Source organism: Callorhinchus milii, unplaced genomic scaffold (genome assembly GCF_018977255.1).
Source record: "Callorhinchus milii isolate IMCB2004 unplaced genomic scaffold, IMCB_Cmil_1.0 Scaffold8, whole genome shotgun sequence".
Lineage (NCBI taxonomy): Eukaryota > Metazoa > Chordata > Chondrichthyes > Chimaeriformes > Callorhinchidae > Callorhinchus > Callorhinchus milii.
The window spans coordinates 1,176,480-1,196,672 of NW_024704749.1; the positions used below are offsets into that span (position 1 = coordinate 1,176,480).

The window sequence follows — 20,193 nt, forward strand, 5'->3', positions numbered from 1 at the left end:
GTGCGTGTGAAAACCGTGAAATTGATCCTTTTGGAGATGGGGAGCCATTGGAGCCTTGTGAGGATTGGTGAGATTGAGGTCTCAAACAGCGTAAAAGGAAGCCTAGCAATTTTTGGGTTTAGTTTGTTTATTTGTAGCTGCCATCAGCCTGTAGTATCTCATGCGAACACTGTAACAGATGTTTTTTTACAGAAAGAGTAAGAGTAGCTTTACAGTCAAACCATTGCATATAAAAATGCAAAAAAAAAGCATTCCCCGTGACAGAACATTCAATAGTCAAGGCCAAATGCTTCAGTTAAAATTGTTTTTGCTGCTGCTGCTAAGCAAAAAACACAGTTTAGGAAGTTTCTGGTAAAAACAGAATACATAGTCACAAGGGATGCAGAAGCCCTTAGAAAACAATATAAAACCATCGCAATACAAACTGTAGGAATCTTGGACCACCGGCTTAGAATCACAATACAAAGATTTAAGATTTTTTGTTCAGAAGTGATAAAAACAAATTACCGTCTCGTCTCGCTGGAATCTTGTGTTGACGGTAAATAGGAATGTCACCTGGGACAATCCCAGTCATATCAGCCCCCACTCCCTCCGGCATCCCAACATGCAACCACTTACACTGAACAGTTGGGAAGATAACAAGAGCTTTAAGATTATATTATTGTCCTTGAGACACTTTCCAGGCTGAAAGTATTGCTAGAATTCTCACCATTAGCACTTGCATCAACCTTGTAAATGCTGAGTGGTGTAATTTCCGTCAGTGTCAAATAGTGTCATTGACTGTCGGCCTATAATGAAATTTCTTTCTTCATTATTATCCTGTATCGTGAAAGTCCCTGTCTGTCACACCGACTGGAATTTCAGCACTTTAAGTAAAAACATCAGGGTTCCTGTTGTGCTGTATTGAAGCTTGGATTTACTGGTAAACCCCAGCTATATACTGGCACCACATATCCAGGATTCAGTATTAGTCGGGCAGCGTCTGAAATCATGTCTGTGATTCTCTGTGCTGAACGTCCACATCGCATTTTCAAACTTTGACCAGTCCACATGTCGCTGACACGGATTGATTTACCTGTGAGCATCAACCAGAGCTGCATGGCCTCGGAGGGAATGCAGAACTATTGTTCTTTTTTTGGTCGATTTTATTTATTTGAAATTCATTTTCATTCGTTTTAAATGTTAGGCAAGTTTTATTTATTTTCCACTTTATTTATTTGAAACGTTAAACGTAAAGGATTAAAAGCCTGCGATTGAAGGAGGGGTAAATTCACAGCAAATCTGTGGAAACACTACTCCAGTGAGGTGGTAGTAAACGTATGGAACAGGCTCCCTCGGGAGACAGGCGGTGGAAGCAGAAAATGTGGTTTGTTTCAAGAACAAATGAGATCGATTTCTGTTAGAAAATAATACAGTATATAGTTTGGGGACACAACATGTCAAACGACTGCCAGGATGGTGGAAGGCAAACTAGATGGACCTTGATCTTCTTTCGCCAGCAAATTCTTATGATTAGCAGTCAACCAAGAAATCTAGACCGAATCTCCTCCCTTTACCCGGGGAGGAGGGGGGAGTTTAATCCATCAGCGATAGCCAGGAGAGAGAGGCCAACAAAATTCCTGCAAGTCAATAATAATCCTTAATGATCCTTGTATTTGATATAACACCTTAACATGTCATGTTATCATACCACAACTTCCAGACTCAGAGGCAAGAGTGCTACCCACTGAGCCAGGCTGATGCTCGATAATTCAACACTGGTAGTTTTCAACCATGCAGAATATTTGTACCAAATAACTGAAATTGTAGAGATTATGACACAGCTATGATAAACCTGCTCTTCTGGAAAGCAGTGTATAGGTACGCAGCAGAACAGACTCCAGCCATTCTGTAAAAAGGACCATTAATGGTGCTTTTAAGTAACATCTAATTAAGCACAGGTGCTGTTCCTAAGACTCTTTGAAATGGGAAGGTTTGGGGTATTTTTATAAATTCAAGGATGAACCTGTTTGTTGTTTGTAGATCACCACTGGTTTCTTAGCTGCCATAGATTACAGTCAAACGACCAAATAAATAAATAAAACAGCAGCCATGAGCCACATTCAGTATTGAAACAGTTTGATGGTCACTGCGTCAGGAATGAAGGCTCTAAATTTCTAAAAATGATAAAGTTTGAATTTTAAATATGACAAACTTCGACAACTGGCCACCTCCCCTCTCTGCTCCAGTGAGACTGGAGAGAAGGTACATGTGCAGCAGTGAATGAGTTTCAAACAGCTGAAAACGTTTTACCTATTTGTTCCAAAGAAGGTTTTGTTTGAGGGAATGTGATGGATTTTAACGGTATTATTCTGCAGTATGCACTTTGTCCAAGTTATTTACAAATTGGAATAATTGTATTGAAACCAAAGTCTGTGTCTGAAGGGAATTCTACAATGTCGCTCCCAGAAAACAACATGGCACAGCTCAGCACAGCTCAACCTGGGCTCTTCATCCCACAAGCTGCTCTTAGAGAGAAAAGCACTGATCCTCCGTTGCCTGGATTGAAATCGAGGACTGAAGGACCAGCTGGTGTTCGCCCCAGTCAAAAACCTTCCAGTAGTGACTGTGATTCCATCTGCAAGGTATGGACGTGCCAAGGTTCCTCCTTAGCCCCTCACCAGAAATCAGCTGAAAACAAAATACAGCTAATCTCAGACAAACCCCGAAAACAGACAGTTCTGTTCTGTATGTGCAGTTATAATCGATCACCACCGGGTGCTATTTAAGTAAAAATGATGTACATTCGCTGAAATGGCTTGTAGAACTCATACTGTGTGCGCCTGTGTTTTTAGAGACAGGAATAAGTGAATGCCAGGAATTGACTCAGAGAGAAAATCAATCTCGGCTTCTTGTCAAAACATCCTAACAGCCTGGGAATAGAATCCTACTAATCATCTTTGCATTTGTTACTGCGGCTTTCAGGTTGGGAGGATGTCTTGAAGCATATCACATGAACGTGAAGTGACTGTGTCCAGTATTTTGTAGGCAACACTGTATGCGATCTTTAACATCCACCTGAAAAGGCAAACCGGATATCTGTTTACTATCTCATCTGAAGGACAACACCTCCACAAGAATGGGATGCCAACCCAGCTCTGTATTGGAGTGTCAGCATGATGGTGACTTCAAAGTCCCGAAGTGAGGCTTGAACCCACAATCTTATGACTCGGAGTTGAGAGCGCGATCAACTGAGCCAGGTGGCACCTTACTCAAATCCCCATTTTCTCTTCTTCTGCAGCTGATGTTAAGGAAACCGCTGAGACCAAAAAATATAGATGTCCCCCAACTGACATTGAACTGATGAAACAAATCCAAGTTTAATCAGGGTTAATCTGGCAGTAAATAATGCACTTCAATGGGATCCTTTCTGGTAAAACCTTATCTATCTCAAGGCCAGTAAATAACAAGTGGGCTCAGCTGGCATATGATGAAATTACTTTAAAAAGACAAAACAAAGCAAATAATTTACAGAAGCCTGGAGGTGATGGAGGAAATGTCTGTGATAAACATGACCTTAAAAGGTAAGATTTAAGATTGAAAGAATGTTAAAAGTGAATGTTTTATATATAAATAATGACACCGAAAGCAAATGCTGGAAACCAATTAGTGGCAAGGTGTCTGTATACTGCAGGAGTGAATTACCCACAGCCTCCAGCCAACTCACAACCGGAGGCAGCCAAATGCTAACCTAGAAACTAAAACCAGAAAAAAAGCAAAATCTATGGTGGAATGTTTGTTTGTGTTGCCTGGAATGCCGTCTCCCTCTGTATTTGCTCTGTCCTGCAAAATCTTAATTCTGAAAAAGCTGAAACTCCGTCAAAGGGACACTCCTTAACCAATTCCAACATTATAAATCCTCAGTGTTCATCTTCAAAAATGGTCCGAGACATCTTTGGAAGTCAAACAAGAATCAAGCAAGAGCAGGGTAAAAGCAAGTCGGATTGTTTACAGTTGCTGCTGTGATGCATCTATTATTTACAAAGGCCAATGCTGGTTAGAAAATCTGTGCTCAGGTCCAGTGTGCTCCATATAAAGTACTGTGCACTTATATCCATCTTCTCATAGAAAAAATGTATTCCCAATTTTTTATAAAACAACATTGCCTGTCCTCAGTGGTTTTGCTACACGCTTGTGCAGAGCTAGAATCCTTGGCATATCAGATGTCCATGTAGTCATCTTCATCCTCGTCTGTGTCACTCTCCAGCGATGATTCTTGACTTGATGTCTCTAGGATTTCCAACGCTGGCTGGCAGAGGGTTTCCTTCTTCACGTTGGCGGCAGATTGTGAAGACAGGATGGCAGTCTGAAAGAAAGCACAAGGTTGTTTCTATCAAAGTTGTTGTGGAGTCCAGTAACTCAGTGGTTAGAACACTTGCCTCGCAAGCAAGAGGACATGAGTTCAATTCCTGGTTAGGGCAAAACGTTAGGCACATTTCCTTACTCCACACGCCTCTGGTTACCTAGCAGTAAGTAGGTTGTTAGTCGATTGGCAGATCACTTTTCCGGGGATAATAATTCCTTCAAAAAAAATAATAATAATATGGTCGCTCAATCCACGACTGTTTGTGGGACACTGCTGTGCGGAATTGGCTCACTTAGAGACGTCTCAAAGACGTAATAAGGTGCTATATCAAAGGCAAGGATTATTATTATTATTACATTTGCTGCAATGTGGGGGGTGGAATGAGAAAAAAAAATTGTATAAAAGACAATCTGTATCACAGAGACCATCTATCTTTCTTTTTTAAAAATTGCTAACATCCATTGTACTCCTGGTTCAGCCTTGATCTTTTATGTCCCACACTCCGACTCCTAACCATCCTCCCCTACACACCTTCGTACCCGTTTCCCCACCCTCTGTCACTGAACTCATCCAATCCCTAAAACCAACCACCTGCTCCCTTGACCCCATCCCCACTCCATTCCTTATCTCCCAGCTCCACTTTCTTGCCCCACATATCACTGACATCATCAACCTGTCCCTCTCCTCTGGCTCTGTCCCCATTCCATTAAAAACTGCCATCATCACGCCCACCCTGAAAAAACCCTCCCTTGATGCGTCGCAGCTATCAAGCTACCGGCCCATCTCCAACCTCCCCTTTCTCTCCAAGGTCTTGGAAAGAGTTGTCGCCTCCCAACTGCGCTCTTTCCTTTCCACCCATTCTCTTTTCGAACCCCTTCAGTCAGGTTTCCGTGCTGCCCATAGCACAGAAACTGCCCTGGTCAAGGTCACCAATGATATCCTGACCATCTGTGACCAGGGCTCCCTCTGTCTCCTCGTCCTCCTCGACCTATCGGCAGCATTCGATACGGTCGACCACGCTATCCTACTCCACCGCTTGTCCTCCCACCTCAACCTTCAAGGCACTGTCCTTGAATGGTTTAGGTCGTACCTTTCTCACCGTCTTCACTTTGTCTCGACGAATGGCTTCTCCTCCACCCCCCGCACTGTCTCATGTGGTGTCCCTCAGGGCTCTGTCCTTGGTCCCCTCCTCTTCACCCTCTATATGCTCCCCCTCGGTGACATCATCCGCAGACATGGAGTTAACTTCCACATGTATGCGGATGACACCCAACTCTACCTTTCCTCCTCTACTCTCAACTCCACGACCACCGATGTCCTGACAGCTGCCTGTCCGACATCGAGTCCTGGACGAGAGACAACTTTCTTCAGCTCAACGTGCGAAAAACCGAGGCCCTCCTGATTGGCTCACGTCAGCGCCTCCGCACCTCAGGCGCTGACACCATCAGCATCCAAGGCTGCACTCTCCACCTCTCAAAGCCAGTCAGGAACCTCGGCGTTTTGTTCGACCCTGAGCTGTCCTTTCTCCCTCACATCCGCACCACAACTGGCACCGCCTTCCATCACCTCCGGAACATCGCCAGACTACGGCACTACCTCACCCCTCACGCTGCTGAAACCCTGGTTCACGCCTTTGTCACCTCAAGGCTGGACTATGGGAACTCTCTCCTCGCCGGCCTTCCCGCCACCTCCCTCCACAAGCTGCAGGTCATTCAGAACTCTGCAGCTCGTGTACTGTCCCGCACCAGGCTTCGGGACCACATCACTCCCACCCTCGCCCTCGCTCGCCTCCACTGGCTCCCCATCCCCCAGAGGATTGATTTCAAGATCCTCATCCTCACCTACAAGGCCATTCACGGCCTCGCTCCCTCCTACCTCTCCGACCTACTATCCCCCTACCTACCTGCCCGTACCCTCCGTTCCTCTGGCTCTGGTCTGCTCCACGTCCCCCGCCCCAACCGCCCTACCATCGGTGGTCGGGCCTTCAGCCTCTCTGCCCCCAGGCTCTGGAACTCCATCCCCCAGTGCCTTCGCTGCCTCCTCCCTTTCCTCCTTCAAGGCCGGTCTCAAAACCTTTCTCTTTGACCGAGCCTTCAGCTCCCCTCTCGACTCTCTTCCCCCTCCTCGCTCCCTCCCTTCCCTCACCTCACCCTGACCATTTCCCCCCTCCTCGCTCCCTCCCTTCCCTCCCCTCACCCTGACCATTTCCCCCCTGCTCGGGTCATGACCCAACTGTGCAGCGCCTTGGGACGTCCTCCTGACGTGAAAGGCGCTTTATAAATGGAATCTTGTTGTTGTTGTTGTTGTATGTAGATACCACTGGAGTTCAGCCCAGATGGGGTTTACAGACAGGATTCACTCACTGACACCGGGGCACAGATTTCAGATTGAATGACGTCCTCCAATACGTTAATTAAAAGCAGTTGAGATGACTCTGGTTTCAGTGTTGTGACAGTGTCGTGCCTGAATAATACAGTGCAATAACCGCTTAAGCCGGACATATCGGGGCCAGGAGTTTTGTCCGGCTTAAGTGGCGTCCAAGGTTAACCAAAGTCGTCTTCCCTCTTCCCGCCCAGCAGAGGAGCGGCAGCACCTCCTCCCTCCCATTGCTGGTCCCTTTGGACAAGAAGGGACCAATTAGCGTCAGCTCCAAGGTGATTGGCTGCCTGGAGCCGCTTGTGAATGGATGCGCTCCACCCACTCCAGCCATTCACAAGAGGCTGCAGATTGTCAATCAACTCTTCCTAACCCCCTCCTTGGTTTCTTCCCAGTTCTTATATAATAATAGTCCTTCCATTTGATGCAGCGCCTTATCATGTTTTCGAGATGTTTCAAAGTGCTTCACAGGATATACTGTAAAGTGTAGTGACTGTATATTTTGTGAGCGAAATGCCCCCTTCACTGATTGACAGTCCGCAGCCGCTTGTGAATGGCTGGAGTCCGCCGTCAATCAGTCGAAATTTGACTCCTCCCATCTCCACCCCACTGGTGGCTGAATGGAACCACTCGAGACACAGAAGTTGCGAGTGAGTCGTCAACACGGCGACGGCCAGCCCGGCATTTTGTCTGGATTAAGTGGATTTTTGTCTGAATTAACCGGATTATTTAAAATAGGTGAAAATACAAATGAATCGGGGCCGGGCGTTTTTGTCTGATTTACCCGACGTCTGGAGTTAAAACGGCTTCCACTGTATTTGGGAGAATCGAGAGTTCATTGTCAGTTCCCTCTTCAGCTCATCTCTTGTGGCGATTTCTCAGTATCATAGTCACTGCCTTTGATGAGGATAAAGCCGTTACTCAGAGGAATGCCAAATCTTCAAACCTGTTTTTTTTTAAAGGGTGTGGAAGCTCATTAAGATACCCAAATGATAGAAAATTCTGTCCAAAGTTTAACTGAAATTAAGTTTGTCAGTTTGGCTCAGTTAGTACCACTGTTTCCTGGGAGTCAAAAGGCTGCGGGTTCAAAGCACCAGGTTGGGATTTGGATTTCACAGTTTAGGTTGGTACCGGCCTTCGGATGAGATATTAAAACTGAGGTCCCGTCTGCCTGTTTGGGTGGGTGTATCCTATGGTACTATTATGTCCCCAATAAATTTTACTATGTCTCCAATAAATTTGATCATTCACTTCATGGCTGTTTGCACTATGCACAAATCGGTTGCTGTGTTTGCCTAACAAAATACACAGTCACTCCATTTTACAATGAATGCTTTGAGATGTTTTACTGACGTAAAAGGGACAGTATCCAATGCAAACATCAAAAATCAGCCGTTAGAAAATAGGAGAAAGGGATCTGGGAAATTCATGAACTCAGTTGGAGACTTGTCAAATATTGGATGAAGATCAGGAATTGCAGCCTGGAGAACCTCTTACATGGGTGTGCAGGCGGCAAATTTAAAATTCATCACCAACCCGGCTTCTTGGAGACACTGAATCACATCACTGTTACCATCATTGCAATTGCTTGAGCACTGCACTGTCCCTCATCTATGATATGCTCACTGGGGCGGAGCAGGAGACAAAAGGGTGTACAGAGGATCGAGGAACCGCAAAGAGTTTTCCTACCTTTAGTTTTTGTTTGGTTTCCTCAGACACACTGCCCTTGGGTGACAGCAGGGTCGGAGTTGGTGGTGTGACGGTTATCTCAGGTGGAAACTTCGCCACAGTCGATGGGATGAAAAGCTTTGGCATATTCGGAGGGATGCGTGTCTTAATCCGACTCCCCTCCCCCTTGCACGACTGGGCAACTAGGGTGTTGGCAGAGAGTTTGTTGGCAGAATTGCAATCTGTAGGGAATGAAGGAAATTTCCAGGTGTAAATGGTATACCTATGAACAGTCAATCTGGTTCGATACTCTTAAGCATGATGAGAGGTTTCCGCAGGTGTCAAAGACACCAAGTTGACCAAAACAAATAAGGAAAGAAAACAGGAATCTGTACTGTTACATACTTTGCTCTTCAGCAGATCTGCTAAACCCGAGAATCAGAATATTGCAGCACAGAAGGAGCCATCTGGCCCATCGTGCCTGTGCTGGTTCTTTGGAAGAGCCACCCAATCAGCCCCACTCCCCCGCTCTTTCCCCATATGCTTGCAAGTTTTTTCTCTTCAAGTTTTTTCTCTTCATCCTTCCTCCCCCACATCCGGTCCCTCACGAGCACCGCTTTCTTCCACCTCCTACGCATCGCTGGTCTCTGCCAATACCTCTCTCCAAAAGCCGCTGAAACCCTGGTCCATGCCTTTGTCACTCTCGGCTGGACTATTCCAATGCCCTCCTCGCCGGTCTCCCCTCCACTACCATCCATAAAATTTAGATCATTCAAAACTCTGCCGCCCGAATTCTCACCCGCACCAAACTCCGCTCCCCGATCTCCCCAGTCCTGGCCAGACTGCACTGACTGCCTATCCCAGAGAGGATCGACTTCAAGATCCTCACACTTGTATTCAAGTCCCTCCACTCCTCTGCACCCCTCGACCTCTCTGACCTCCTCTCTCCTCAAAATAGGGCCCATTGCCTTCGTTCCTCCGGGTCTGGCCTCTTCCTTGTCCCCCGAGTCCTCCGCTCCACCCTCGGTGGCCGTGCCTTCAGCCACTATGCCCCGAGGCTCTGGAATTCCCTTCCTCACTCCCTTTGCCTCGCCTCCTCTCTTCCTTCTTTCAGGTCTCTGCTGAAGACCTTTCTTTTTGACCGCGCCTTTGGTCACCTTCCCCCCCCACTCCAGCTCCTCCCCTCCCCTGGTTCGGTCCCAGGATCTGTTACTGTGAAGCGCTCTGAGACGCCGTCCGGAGTGGAGAGTGCTATATACATCCAAGTTGTTATTGTTATCCAATTCCCTTTTGAAAGTTGGATCTGAATGATAAAGGGTGACCTGGTTATAATGCAGTGGGTGGGGTTCAATAACTCAGATCCCCTCACTGTAAGGAGATGTGCGACACAGTGGGTGGCGGTCAGCACTTCGTCAGGTCACCACTGATGTCATTTTCTGCACATCCATAGGAAGCGGTCAGTCAGTGTTGGACACTAGAAGTGTAAAGTGATTCCTGTCCACAGTAAACAAAAGGCAAAACACTGGTGGAAATCAAATATAAGAACAGAAGTCACTGGGAACACTCAGCAGGTCAGGCAGCGTCTATGGAGAGAGGAAAGTGAGTTAACGTTTCAGGTCGTTATCTCATTTTCCTCTCTCCATAGATGCTGCCTGATCTACTGAGTGTCTTTGGTCCTCGACCTGAAACGGTAACTCACTTTCCTCTCTCCATAGATGCTGCCTGACCTGCTGAGCGTTCCCAGCCACTTCTGTTTTTATTCCTGGCCACAGTACATGTGCTAAACCAGGGCACGTTATAACGGGAATTGTAAATACGAAGTTAGAACTGTAGTCTGTGTAGACAAATAAATCAGCCAGGAAAGAGGACAGTGCCTCCACAGACTACAGTTCTAAAATCACATTTACAATTCCTTCAATCAAGTCCCCCAGGATCAATTCTCTCACATTTTCCAAAATCCCAAATCATGTCATTTTCATCTCTCATACTTTCACTACATTTTGTATCTATCACATCATCCATCTGTTGAATTCTGCACCTCCATTGTTTTTTTTACACCACCAACAGCATTTTGTTTTGTAATAACCTTTGGCAAGTTTCCTTACTCCACACGCCTCTGGTTACCCAGCAGTCAGTAGGAAACCAGTTGTTAGTCGCTTGGCGGATCGCTTTTCCGGGGATCCCTTTTAAAAAAACCTTATGAAGCGCTTTGAGGCGTCTTCCTGACATGAAAAACGTAATGTGAGGACTATTATTATTGTTAAAAGGACAGTGGTACATGTAGATCTAGATGCATTCAGAGTAGAATACACAAACCCTTTGCTCTATAAAAGGGGTAATGGGTTCAGTTCATCAGTGGTTGGGCCTTCAACCTCTTTGTGCCCTCACCTTTTGGAACTCCATCCTACATTTCTTTTGTCTCGTTCCCTCCCTTGCCTCCTTCAAGACCCTCCTCTTGTACTGTGACTTCGGCCACCTTCCCACCCTCCCCGATCTGCCCCCATCTGGGTCCAAATCCCTGACTGTCCAGTGCCTTGGCACTGCCTACCACCACCTCCGCAACATTACCAGACTCCACCACTGCCTCACCCCTCAGGCTGCCGAAACCCTCACCCATGCATTCGTCACATCAAGGCTCGATTATGGAAACTCTCTCCTCATCGGCCTTCCCAACTCTTCCCTTCACAAGCTGCAGATCATCCAAAACTCTGCAGCTCGTGTTCTCTCGTTCACCAGGCTCCATGACCCCATCACTCCCATCCTCACCCGACTCCACTGGCTTCCCATCCCCCAGAGGATCAAATTCAAGATCCTCGTCCTCATCTTTAAGGCCATCCACGGCTACTATCCACCACTATCCATCCACGCCCTACTATCGGTGGTCGGGCCTTCAGCCTCTCAGCCCCGAGGCTCTGGAACTCCATCCCCCAGTGCCTTCGCCGCTTCCTCCCTTTCCTCCTTCAAGGCCGGTCTCAAAACCTTTCTCTTTGACCGTGCCTTCAGCTCCCCTCTCGACTCTCTTCCTCCTCCTCGCTCCCTCCCTTCCCTCCCCTCACCCTGACCATTTCCCCTCCTCTCTCCCTCCCTTCCCTCCCCTCACCCTGACCATTTCCCCCTGCTCGGGTCATGACCCAACTGTGCAGCGCCTTGGGACGTCCTCCTGACGTGAAAGGCGCTCTATAAATGGAATCTTGTTGTTGTTGTTTGCCCCTCCTACGTCTCTGACCTGCTGACTCCCTACCAACCTGCCCGCTCCCTCTGCTCATCAGGCTCCGGCCTGCTCCATGTCTCCTGCCCGACCCGCCCTACCATCAGTGGCCAGGGTTTCAGACTCTCTGCCCCCACAATCTGGAACTCCATCCTACAGTCCCTTCGCCTCGCTTCCTCCCTTGCCTCCTTCAAGGCCGGTCTCAAGACCCTCCTCTTCGATCATGCCTTCAGTCGCCCTCCCACCTCTCTGCCTTCCCTCACCCCTACACCACCCCTCCCCCATGCTTGGGTCCTGACCCCTGACTGTCTAGTGCCTTGGGACGTCCTCCCGAGGTGAAAGGCGCTATACAAATACAAATTTGTACTTATGGTATTGAACGGCACGAGTGGAATTCAGCAGCTCTAAAACAGGTGATGTTGCTGTGGTGCTGGTCGTCTCATTCTTTCACAATCTTTATTTCCTAACTCAGGTTTGATTTAGAAATCTGGATGACTCGCTGTGTACTCACTGTGGCTGGCGGACGGGGGAGGATGGGAGCCCTCGTCTGGTTGAGGGTAAGCACCATCTTCCTGCCACTGAACGGACTCCTGGGATGAAGTGACTGTTGCCATTCTCATCTGATGGCAAAGGTGATTTTCCTGCTGCCGGTAGCTAAGGCCTTCGGGAGGCTCCTCTGATTCCTCGTCTAAAAACACAATGGAGAGAACAGATAACGTTGTGTGATTTACAATTCTCACCAGGCGCACACACACGTGCAGCACTGAGTGTGGCCGTTACCTTATCCGCAGAGTGAAGCTGGACTCCAGCGGCCATCATCATCATCATCATCTCTCAGCATTATAAATCAAGTTGTCAAATTAGACAAACAGAGGGTGTAAAACCACAATAAAATGATAACGTTTTAATGTTTTCAACAAACATGAGAAATATAATAAAACATCCTGAATACAAACCGACTGCAAATTCGTCCACACTGAGAATAAAGTACTGAGCAACCTCAGGACAGGATTCAGGTTCTGGGTAAGGATAAGTGGTTACTAATCCGAGGGGATGTATTATTCTCAGTGCGGAAGAATTCCTCCCGACATGAAAGGCGCTCTATAAATGGAATCTTGTTGTTGTTGTTGTTGTATTCAGGTTCTGGAGGTTTTATTGTATTTATCATGTTTATTTAAAACATTAAAACGTTACCAAGATTTGGTCTAAATAATAATAGTCCTTGCATTTGATATCACGTCTTCAAGGCGTCTCAAAATGCTTCATAAAATATACTGAAAAGTGTAGTGACTGTCGCCCCCTCCCTTGCCTCCTTCAAGACCTGTTTCAAGACCCTCCTCTTCAACCATGCCTTCGCTACTACCCCTACTCTCCCTGCTCTCCAACCCTCCTGATCCCAACCCCCAGCTCGGGTGTGGATCCCTGACTGTCCAGCTCCTTGGGACGTCCTCCTGACGTGAAAGGTGCTGTGTAGATGTCATTTGTTGTTTTTATTGTTGTATATTTTGTGGGCGAAAACTAGCAGGCACTTGCACACAGCAGTTTCCCACAAACTATCGAGGATTCAGTGATCAAACTTAATTATTTTTTCATATTATTATTTCTTTTGAGGGGATTATCCGCCAATCGACTAACAACCAAGTTCCTACTTACTGCTAGGTAAACAAATGAAACCATCTTATTATTTGTATCGATGAATACTGGAAATATTACCAATCTGAGTAGGATTTGTAGAGCAGTGTAAATTAGAAGTGGCAGTGAGGTACCTTGTGTGAGATAGGACATGCCCGGGACTGTCTCCGTTAAGCTAGTTGTTCGCAGTTCAGTGTCCCTTTGCGATGGTGGTGTAACCTCTGGCCCTCGAGTGTCAGCTCGGGGATCGCCTGCAGTCGTGGGGCCCAATGTTGATTTGGATTGTAAATCACTAGGTTTGGTGCTTTCACACGAGGTGCTGCTTGGTGGGGTTGACGTGAGAGCTGCTGGGGCTACTGTGACGGGCGTTGAAGGGAAGAAAGTTTCCTTCGAGTCCTTGGAGTACTTTGGTGTTGTAGGTGCGTCTCCTGACTGCAAAAGACAGATTAAAAAGAGATTTGTTTTGAAATCATTTTTAATAAGTATCCATTGCAGGGTTCAAAATCAGGCACTTTATGACATGAGTTCACCTTCACCGACCACATACATTTTTCGTAGAAACGTTTAATGTGTGTCAGCTCCTCAAATTAACTTCTCTGCCAAGCAGGCTTTAAACAATCTTTACAAACCATCAACTTCCAGAATTAGTGTAGAGCCTAAATCTGACCTCAGCCAAAGGGCCAAGAAACTGTCAGCTGGCTCAGTTGGTAGCATTCTCACCTCCGAGTCAGAAGTTTGTGGGTTCAAGCCCTACTATTAAACTCACAGTCTAGGTTGGAGCGCTACATTATAAAACAGTATAAATTTACGTTTAAACAGTGCCTTTCACGTCAGGCGGACGTCCCAAAGTGCTTAGCAGAATTAGCTGGACACTGAGCTGAGAGTGGGCAATGAGCCGGGGTGGGGGCTGAGCTCTCGGTGAGAGCCGAGGAGAGTGAGCGTCGAGGATGGTGGAGAGTGGAAAGATGACCTAAGGTATGGTCAAAGAGGTACGTTTTGAGTCGGACCTAGAATGAGGGGAAGGAAGGAGTGAGTCAGAGGGACGTGGAATAATGTTCCAGAGAGTGGGGGCAGAAAGACTTTTGATGACATATTAAACCAAGGTCCTGCCTGCCTGCTCAGGTGGACGTTAAAGATCCTGTGGCTTGAAAAGAGAAGGGAGTTTCTCACAGTCCTGGCCAACAATCTCTGAGATAACAAGTGGGTCATTCACTTCTTGACTGTGGGACATTGCTGTGCACAAATTGGCTATCAGGTTTGCCGACAAAAAAATTAGCTTTACACTAAGTCCTGTGAAATGCCAGCGTCACCCTAACTTTCACTTTTAACACATTTGTCCACATAGCGGACTTGACAGTATCATGGTAAATAAATTAGATTGTTAGCTTATTAGCATAAATTAGCACGAATGTCCTGAACTACACAATTGTGTCCTTTGTTAGAAGATCAAAGAGACTCGGTCTCACAACACACAGAATACCTTCATCTTCAAACAGCAGCAGAAAAAACTACTTGAATGAAACCCGTCTCAGGCAGCCATGTTACAGGTGACCTTTCTGGCATATAACAACAACAACTTGCATTTACACAGCGCCCCTCACGAAGGGTAGCGTCCCAGAGCGCTTGACAGTGAGCTGGGTGGGGGGGGGGTGATCGTAGGCACAGTCGAATAGGAAGGTCTGCAGGCGCGATCTGAAAATGGGGAAGGAAAGGGCAATGCAGAGGGATAGAGGAAGAGTGTTCCAGAGTTTCGGGGAGTACTGAGTGGCTGAAAGCACAGCCACCAATGAGGGAGTGGAGGTCACGAGGGACATGCAGAAGGCCGGAGCCAGTCGAGCGGAGGAGGTGCGTTGTGGGGTAAGCAGGTCGGAGAGGTAAGGAGGTGCCAGGGTATGAAGGGATTTGAAAACGAGTATGAGGATCTTGAAATCAACCGTTCCATGAAGGGGAGCATATACTGTTTCATACACAGAATGAAAACTAACACATATCTGTTCAATCTCCACAAGTAACTATTTTTTTGACAATTTAAGAGAATAAATGAATACATATTCCTGAACAGGTTAATAATTTGATTTATTCTTCGAGAGAGAGAGAGAAAAAAAGACGCATCTAAGAAATATAAGATAACATGAGCTACTTCCAACCACACAATAATCTCTACACAACGTTCCCCCCACTCCCAACATAAAGAGTTTATTACCAGGTTAGAAATACAAAGCATTCAGCAAAAACACTGCAATGGGTCTGGTTGTATGAATCCACTGCATCATCATGTTACCTGGGTCAACCCTACACACAATAAGCAATGCGACAGAAGGTCAGTAATTGTAGCCCTACTGAATAACAAGCCCACTTACACATTTCCAGATCGTCCCTTCAGCTTGTCTAGCTGAAAAGCTAGCAGCGTCTTATCGAATCAGCCGCATTCTCACACTTAGCCCCAGCCTTGGCACGCTCTCCCCATTGCTTTGTCCTTTCATCAAACGAGTCGGGATCCCAGGGCAACATGCAAACCTGTTATTTCCACAGAACATGTCCAGGAAAGGATGATGGGGCACTATGGCAACCCTCAAATGAAACGGCTAACAAAATGGATGTACACGTGGTTCAGCTCATTCACTCTATTCTGAGAATCATTCAAACCCCCTCAATAATTGACGCAACCACACTCAACATCATGCAAGTAGCTGAATGCCTGATGTTATTAATTCTTTGCAAAAGGCATTGTATGAAAGGAGCAGATCTAGTGTCTGTGAATAACCTACCACACATTCATACTCATAGAATTATTTTAAAAAACACTTCTGTCACAGGATGCTTTTTTCAGCGATATCAGTTCTGTTCCAGATTATTCCCCTTATTCCTTGCGCATGATTTTAAAATGTCTGATTTGAATAAAGGAGAAACATACAGTCATACAATCATACAGCACAGAAAGAGGCCATTCGGCCCATCGTGCCTGTGCCAGCTTTTTGAAAGAGCTACCAACTAGCCCCATTCCCCCACTCTTACCCCATAGTCCTGCAAATTTTTCCTTTTAAGTACCTATCCAATTACCTTTTGAAAGCTATCATCACATCTGCTTCCACCACCCTTTCAGGCAGCACATTCCAGACCTTAACAACTCTGTGTAAAAATATTTCTCCTCGTCTCCCCTCTGGTTCTTTTGCCAATCATCTTAAATCTGTGTCTTCTGGTTACTGACCCACCAGTCAGTGGAAACAGTTTCTCCTTATCTATTCTATTAATACCCCTCAGAATTTTGAACACCTCTATTTAATCTCTCCTTAACCTTCTCTGCTCTAGGGAGAATAATCCCAGTCTCTCCACATAATTTTAGTCTCTTATCACTGGTATAATTCTTGCACCTTTGCAGCCTCTCCACGGCCCTGACATAAAGTGTGATGCCCAGAATTGGACACAATACTCCAGCTGCGGCCTAACCAGCGATTTGTGAAGAATAAACATAACATCCTTACTATGCCCCTATTTATAAAGCCAAGGATCCCTATGCTTTTTTAACAGATTTGTCAACTTGTCAAACTTGAAAGATTTGCTTATGTGAATCTCCACCCCGTAAGAATTGTACCATTTATCTTATATTGCCCAACTTCATACCGCCTTCCAAAATGCATCACTTCATGGTTCTCTGCATTAAATTCCATCTGCCATGTGTCTGCCCATTTCACCAGCCCGTCTGTGTCCTCCTGTAATCTGCTAGTATTCTCCTCACTATTTACTACGTTTCCAAGTTATGTGTCATCTGTGAACTTCAAAATGTTGCTCTCTATACCCAAGTCCAGGTATTTAATATATATTAAAAAGAGCAGTGGTCCTAATACCGACCCCTGGGGGACACCACTGAATAATAATAATAATAATAATAATCCTTGCATTTGATATAGCGCTTTTCACGTCTTCTCGACGTCTCAAAGCGCTTCACAGGATATACTGTAAAGTGAATTGACTGTATATTTGTGGGCGAACGCGGCAGCCAATTGCGCACAGCACTGTCCCACAGACAGTCGTGGATACGTCCCTCCAGTCTGAAAAACAACCATTCACTAGCACAGTCCTTTTGCACAGAGTAAAATATTGTTCAACTTTATTTTTTCTCTCTCATTTGACCCTCTCCCACTCACTCGACGTCTCATCTAATGGCAGGTTTTAGTTCAGCCTGCTACCAAACCACATGTATAACAACTACTGGATAAAGGCTGCACTTTAACAGATACGCCAGCTTCTAGTGTGAACACTTGTGATGCGTTTTTTGCAGTAAATAATAATAATAATCTTTGCATTTGATATAGCGTTTTTCACGTCTTCTAGACGTCTCAAAGCGCTTCACAGAGTAGGAGTAAGGAAACTTGCCCAAGGTTTCGCCCTGCTGGGAATCAAACCCAGGTGTCTCGCTTGCGAGGCGAGTGCTATAACCACTGAGCTACAGGACTCCACGTGTTCAGTGCAACAGACGATCGATCACTAATAGCCATGTGGCACTTTTTTTTAAATTAAAAAAAGTTGCTTTCTGCCTTACCCTTTTCTTATGTTGCTCCTTAGATCATACACAGTCCCTGGCGAAGGACTGTCTCAGCCTAGTCTGAAACCTGGCACTAGGAGATGCAGGAGAGCAGCAAGGAGTGTTGCTGCCTGATGTTCCTTCCTTTCGAGTGGCAGTCGGTGTGGGTTTGCTGCCACGCACCAGCACTGATGCTTAGGTGAGACCTGGAGATCGCTGTGTGAAAGGTCAAGCTGTGAAGCTTTGCCTTCAGGCTGCAATTCACCAGTCTGTTACTCCAATCACAAACCTGCCAAAACTCTGCCGCAAGTCAACTTACTGCATAAAAACGCTCCTTTAACACTATCAACAGCTGCTAGTGGGTTAAAAACACTAATTATTATATTATGATAAGCACATGGCTACAAATCAGCATCATGTTTGCAGATTTGAGCTTCTCAAAAGGTAGGACCTTTGCTACTCCACTCGTTCCATGGCTGTTTGTGGGACATTACAATGCACAAAATGGCGGCTGCGTTACGCTCATAAAATACAGGCAATCCACTTTACAGTATATCCTGAGAAGCGCTTTGAGACGTCTCAAATGACATAAGGCGCCAAGATTATTATTATTAGCTATCCCACTGCTTCTCTACCCACATACATGGTAACAGCCATGTGGAGTCCTGTAGCTCAGTGGTTAGAGCACTCGCTTTGCAAGAGGCAGAGGGTGAAACCTTGGGCAAGTTTCCTTACTCCACACAGAGCCTAATAATAATCCTCCAAAACAAAAACAATAATAAATTGGCATTTTCAATCCACGACTGTTTGTGGGACATTGCTGTGCGCCATTGGCTGCCGCGTTCGCCCACAAATATACAGTCAATTCACTTTACAGTGTGTTCTGTGAAGCGCTTTGGGACGTCCTCCCGACGTGAAAAGCGCTATATCAAATGCAAGGATTATTATTATTATTACCACATCTAAGGTAGATTTTTGACTCTCCACTCCACATTCTTTTCCTACCATCACTAGGAATCTTTAATGATGTTTAATCTGTGTGAGACGATCAGGCCCATCCCTGCCCGGCTTCACTGAGCTCCCAGTCCCGCCGAAGATCAAATTCCAAGATCCTTGTCCTCACCTTTAAACCCTTTTGCTCCCCCCTACCTCTGCGACCTATTAAAACTTCACCAACCTGTCCGCTCCCTCCGCTCTGCAGTCACTGGCCTGCTCCATATCCCCCCACCCTGCCTGCTCCATTATCGGCGGGGGGGCTTTGAGCCACTGTACCCCACCCTCTGGAGCTCCATCCCGAAGCCCCTCCGCCTCTCCCCCATTCTTGCCTCTTCAAGGCCCATCTCAAGACCTTCTTTTTCGACCGTGCCTTGGTCATCTTCTCTTCTCCACCTCTGTTGCCCTCCACCCCTCTCGGATCCTAAACCACAGCTCGGGTGAAAACCCCTCACTGTTCAGCGCCTTGGGAGGTCCTCCTGACCCAAAAGGTGCTATACAAAAGCTATTTGTTGCTGTGGTTGAGTGGCACAGCACAGTGCCCTGAGCTAGGCTGGTCCTGTGGCCATTCGAGTGATCATTTCACTGGCGTATTGTTTGATTTTCATATTGATAAGCTCCGCCATCTCCTGCAATCTGCCCTCAGTATCAGCGGCTTCACAGGAATTTAAAAACACAGTCACTTACCATGTTTCACAACCAGGCGGTTGGTATGTACAGAGATGTGACCCTACATACAACGGGTGCCACACTTCCCAGCTCCAGCTGTTGGCACAGACACTTTGAATAGCTGTGCTCACCATGGCTTCTCTCCCCACCTCCCGCCCTATTACATGGCACGATACACCCTCCAATAAACCACAGGCCGCTGCGACGCGTCTGACCACGCACAGCTAACCTCCGCCAAGTGCCTGCGCTGGTCACAGAGCCCCCTTGTGGCCCAGGAGGGCCGATGCCTAACTCGCCACTTCGGATAACTATTCGCCGAGCGAGCGAGCTCTTTTCCCCCGGAGTGACGAGTTATCAGGAATTTACTGGAAACTACCTTCCCTTGTATTTTTTAAACCAAAATAAATCATCTCACAATTCCTTTCATTGAACCCCATTGTTTGAACCCTCTTGCAGTCTCTCGTCATCCTCATCACTATTCACAAGACTTCCTAGAATCATAGAATTACACAGCACAGAAGGAGGCCATTCAGCCCATCGTGTCTGTGTCGGCTCTTTGAAAAGAGCTTCCAAATCAACCCCACTCCCCCACTCTCCCCATAGCCCTGATCAACCCCACTCCCCCACTCTCCCCATAGCCCTGATCAACCCCACTCCCCCACTCTCCCCATAGCCCTGATCAACCCCACTCCCCTGCTCTCTCCCCATAGCCCTGATCAACCCCACTCCCCCACTCTCCCCATAGCCCTGATCAACCCCACTCCCCCGCTCTCTCCCCAT

The 20,193-nt window shown here is 46.6% G+C and overlaps 1 protein-coding gene across 1 annotated transcript in view; it reads right to left on the reverse strand.

The window, feature by feature from the left end:
• Positions 1 to 3,460: 3,460 nt before the first annotated feature.
• cabin1 (calcineurin binding protein 1) overlaps positions 3,461 to 20,193 on the reverse strand; it is a 140,909-nt gene continuing 124,176 nt past the window's right edge. The window contains exons 33-36 of the mRNA XM_042337209.1: positions 13,364 to 13,661; positions 12,109 to 12,285; positions 8,411 to 8,631; positions 3,461 to 4,345 (exon numbers count right to left, since the gene is read on the reverse strand). Coding sequence (XP_042193143.1) covers positions 4,199 to 4,345; positions 8,411 to 8,631; positions 12,109 to 12,285; positions 13,364 to 13,661 — 843 coding nt within the window. The 3' untranslated portion in view covers positions 3,461 to 4,198. The remainder of the gene's footprint in view (positions 4,346 to 8,410; positions 8,632 to 12,108; positions 12,286 to 13,363; positions 13,662 to 20,193) is intronic.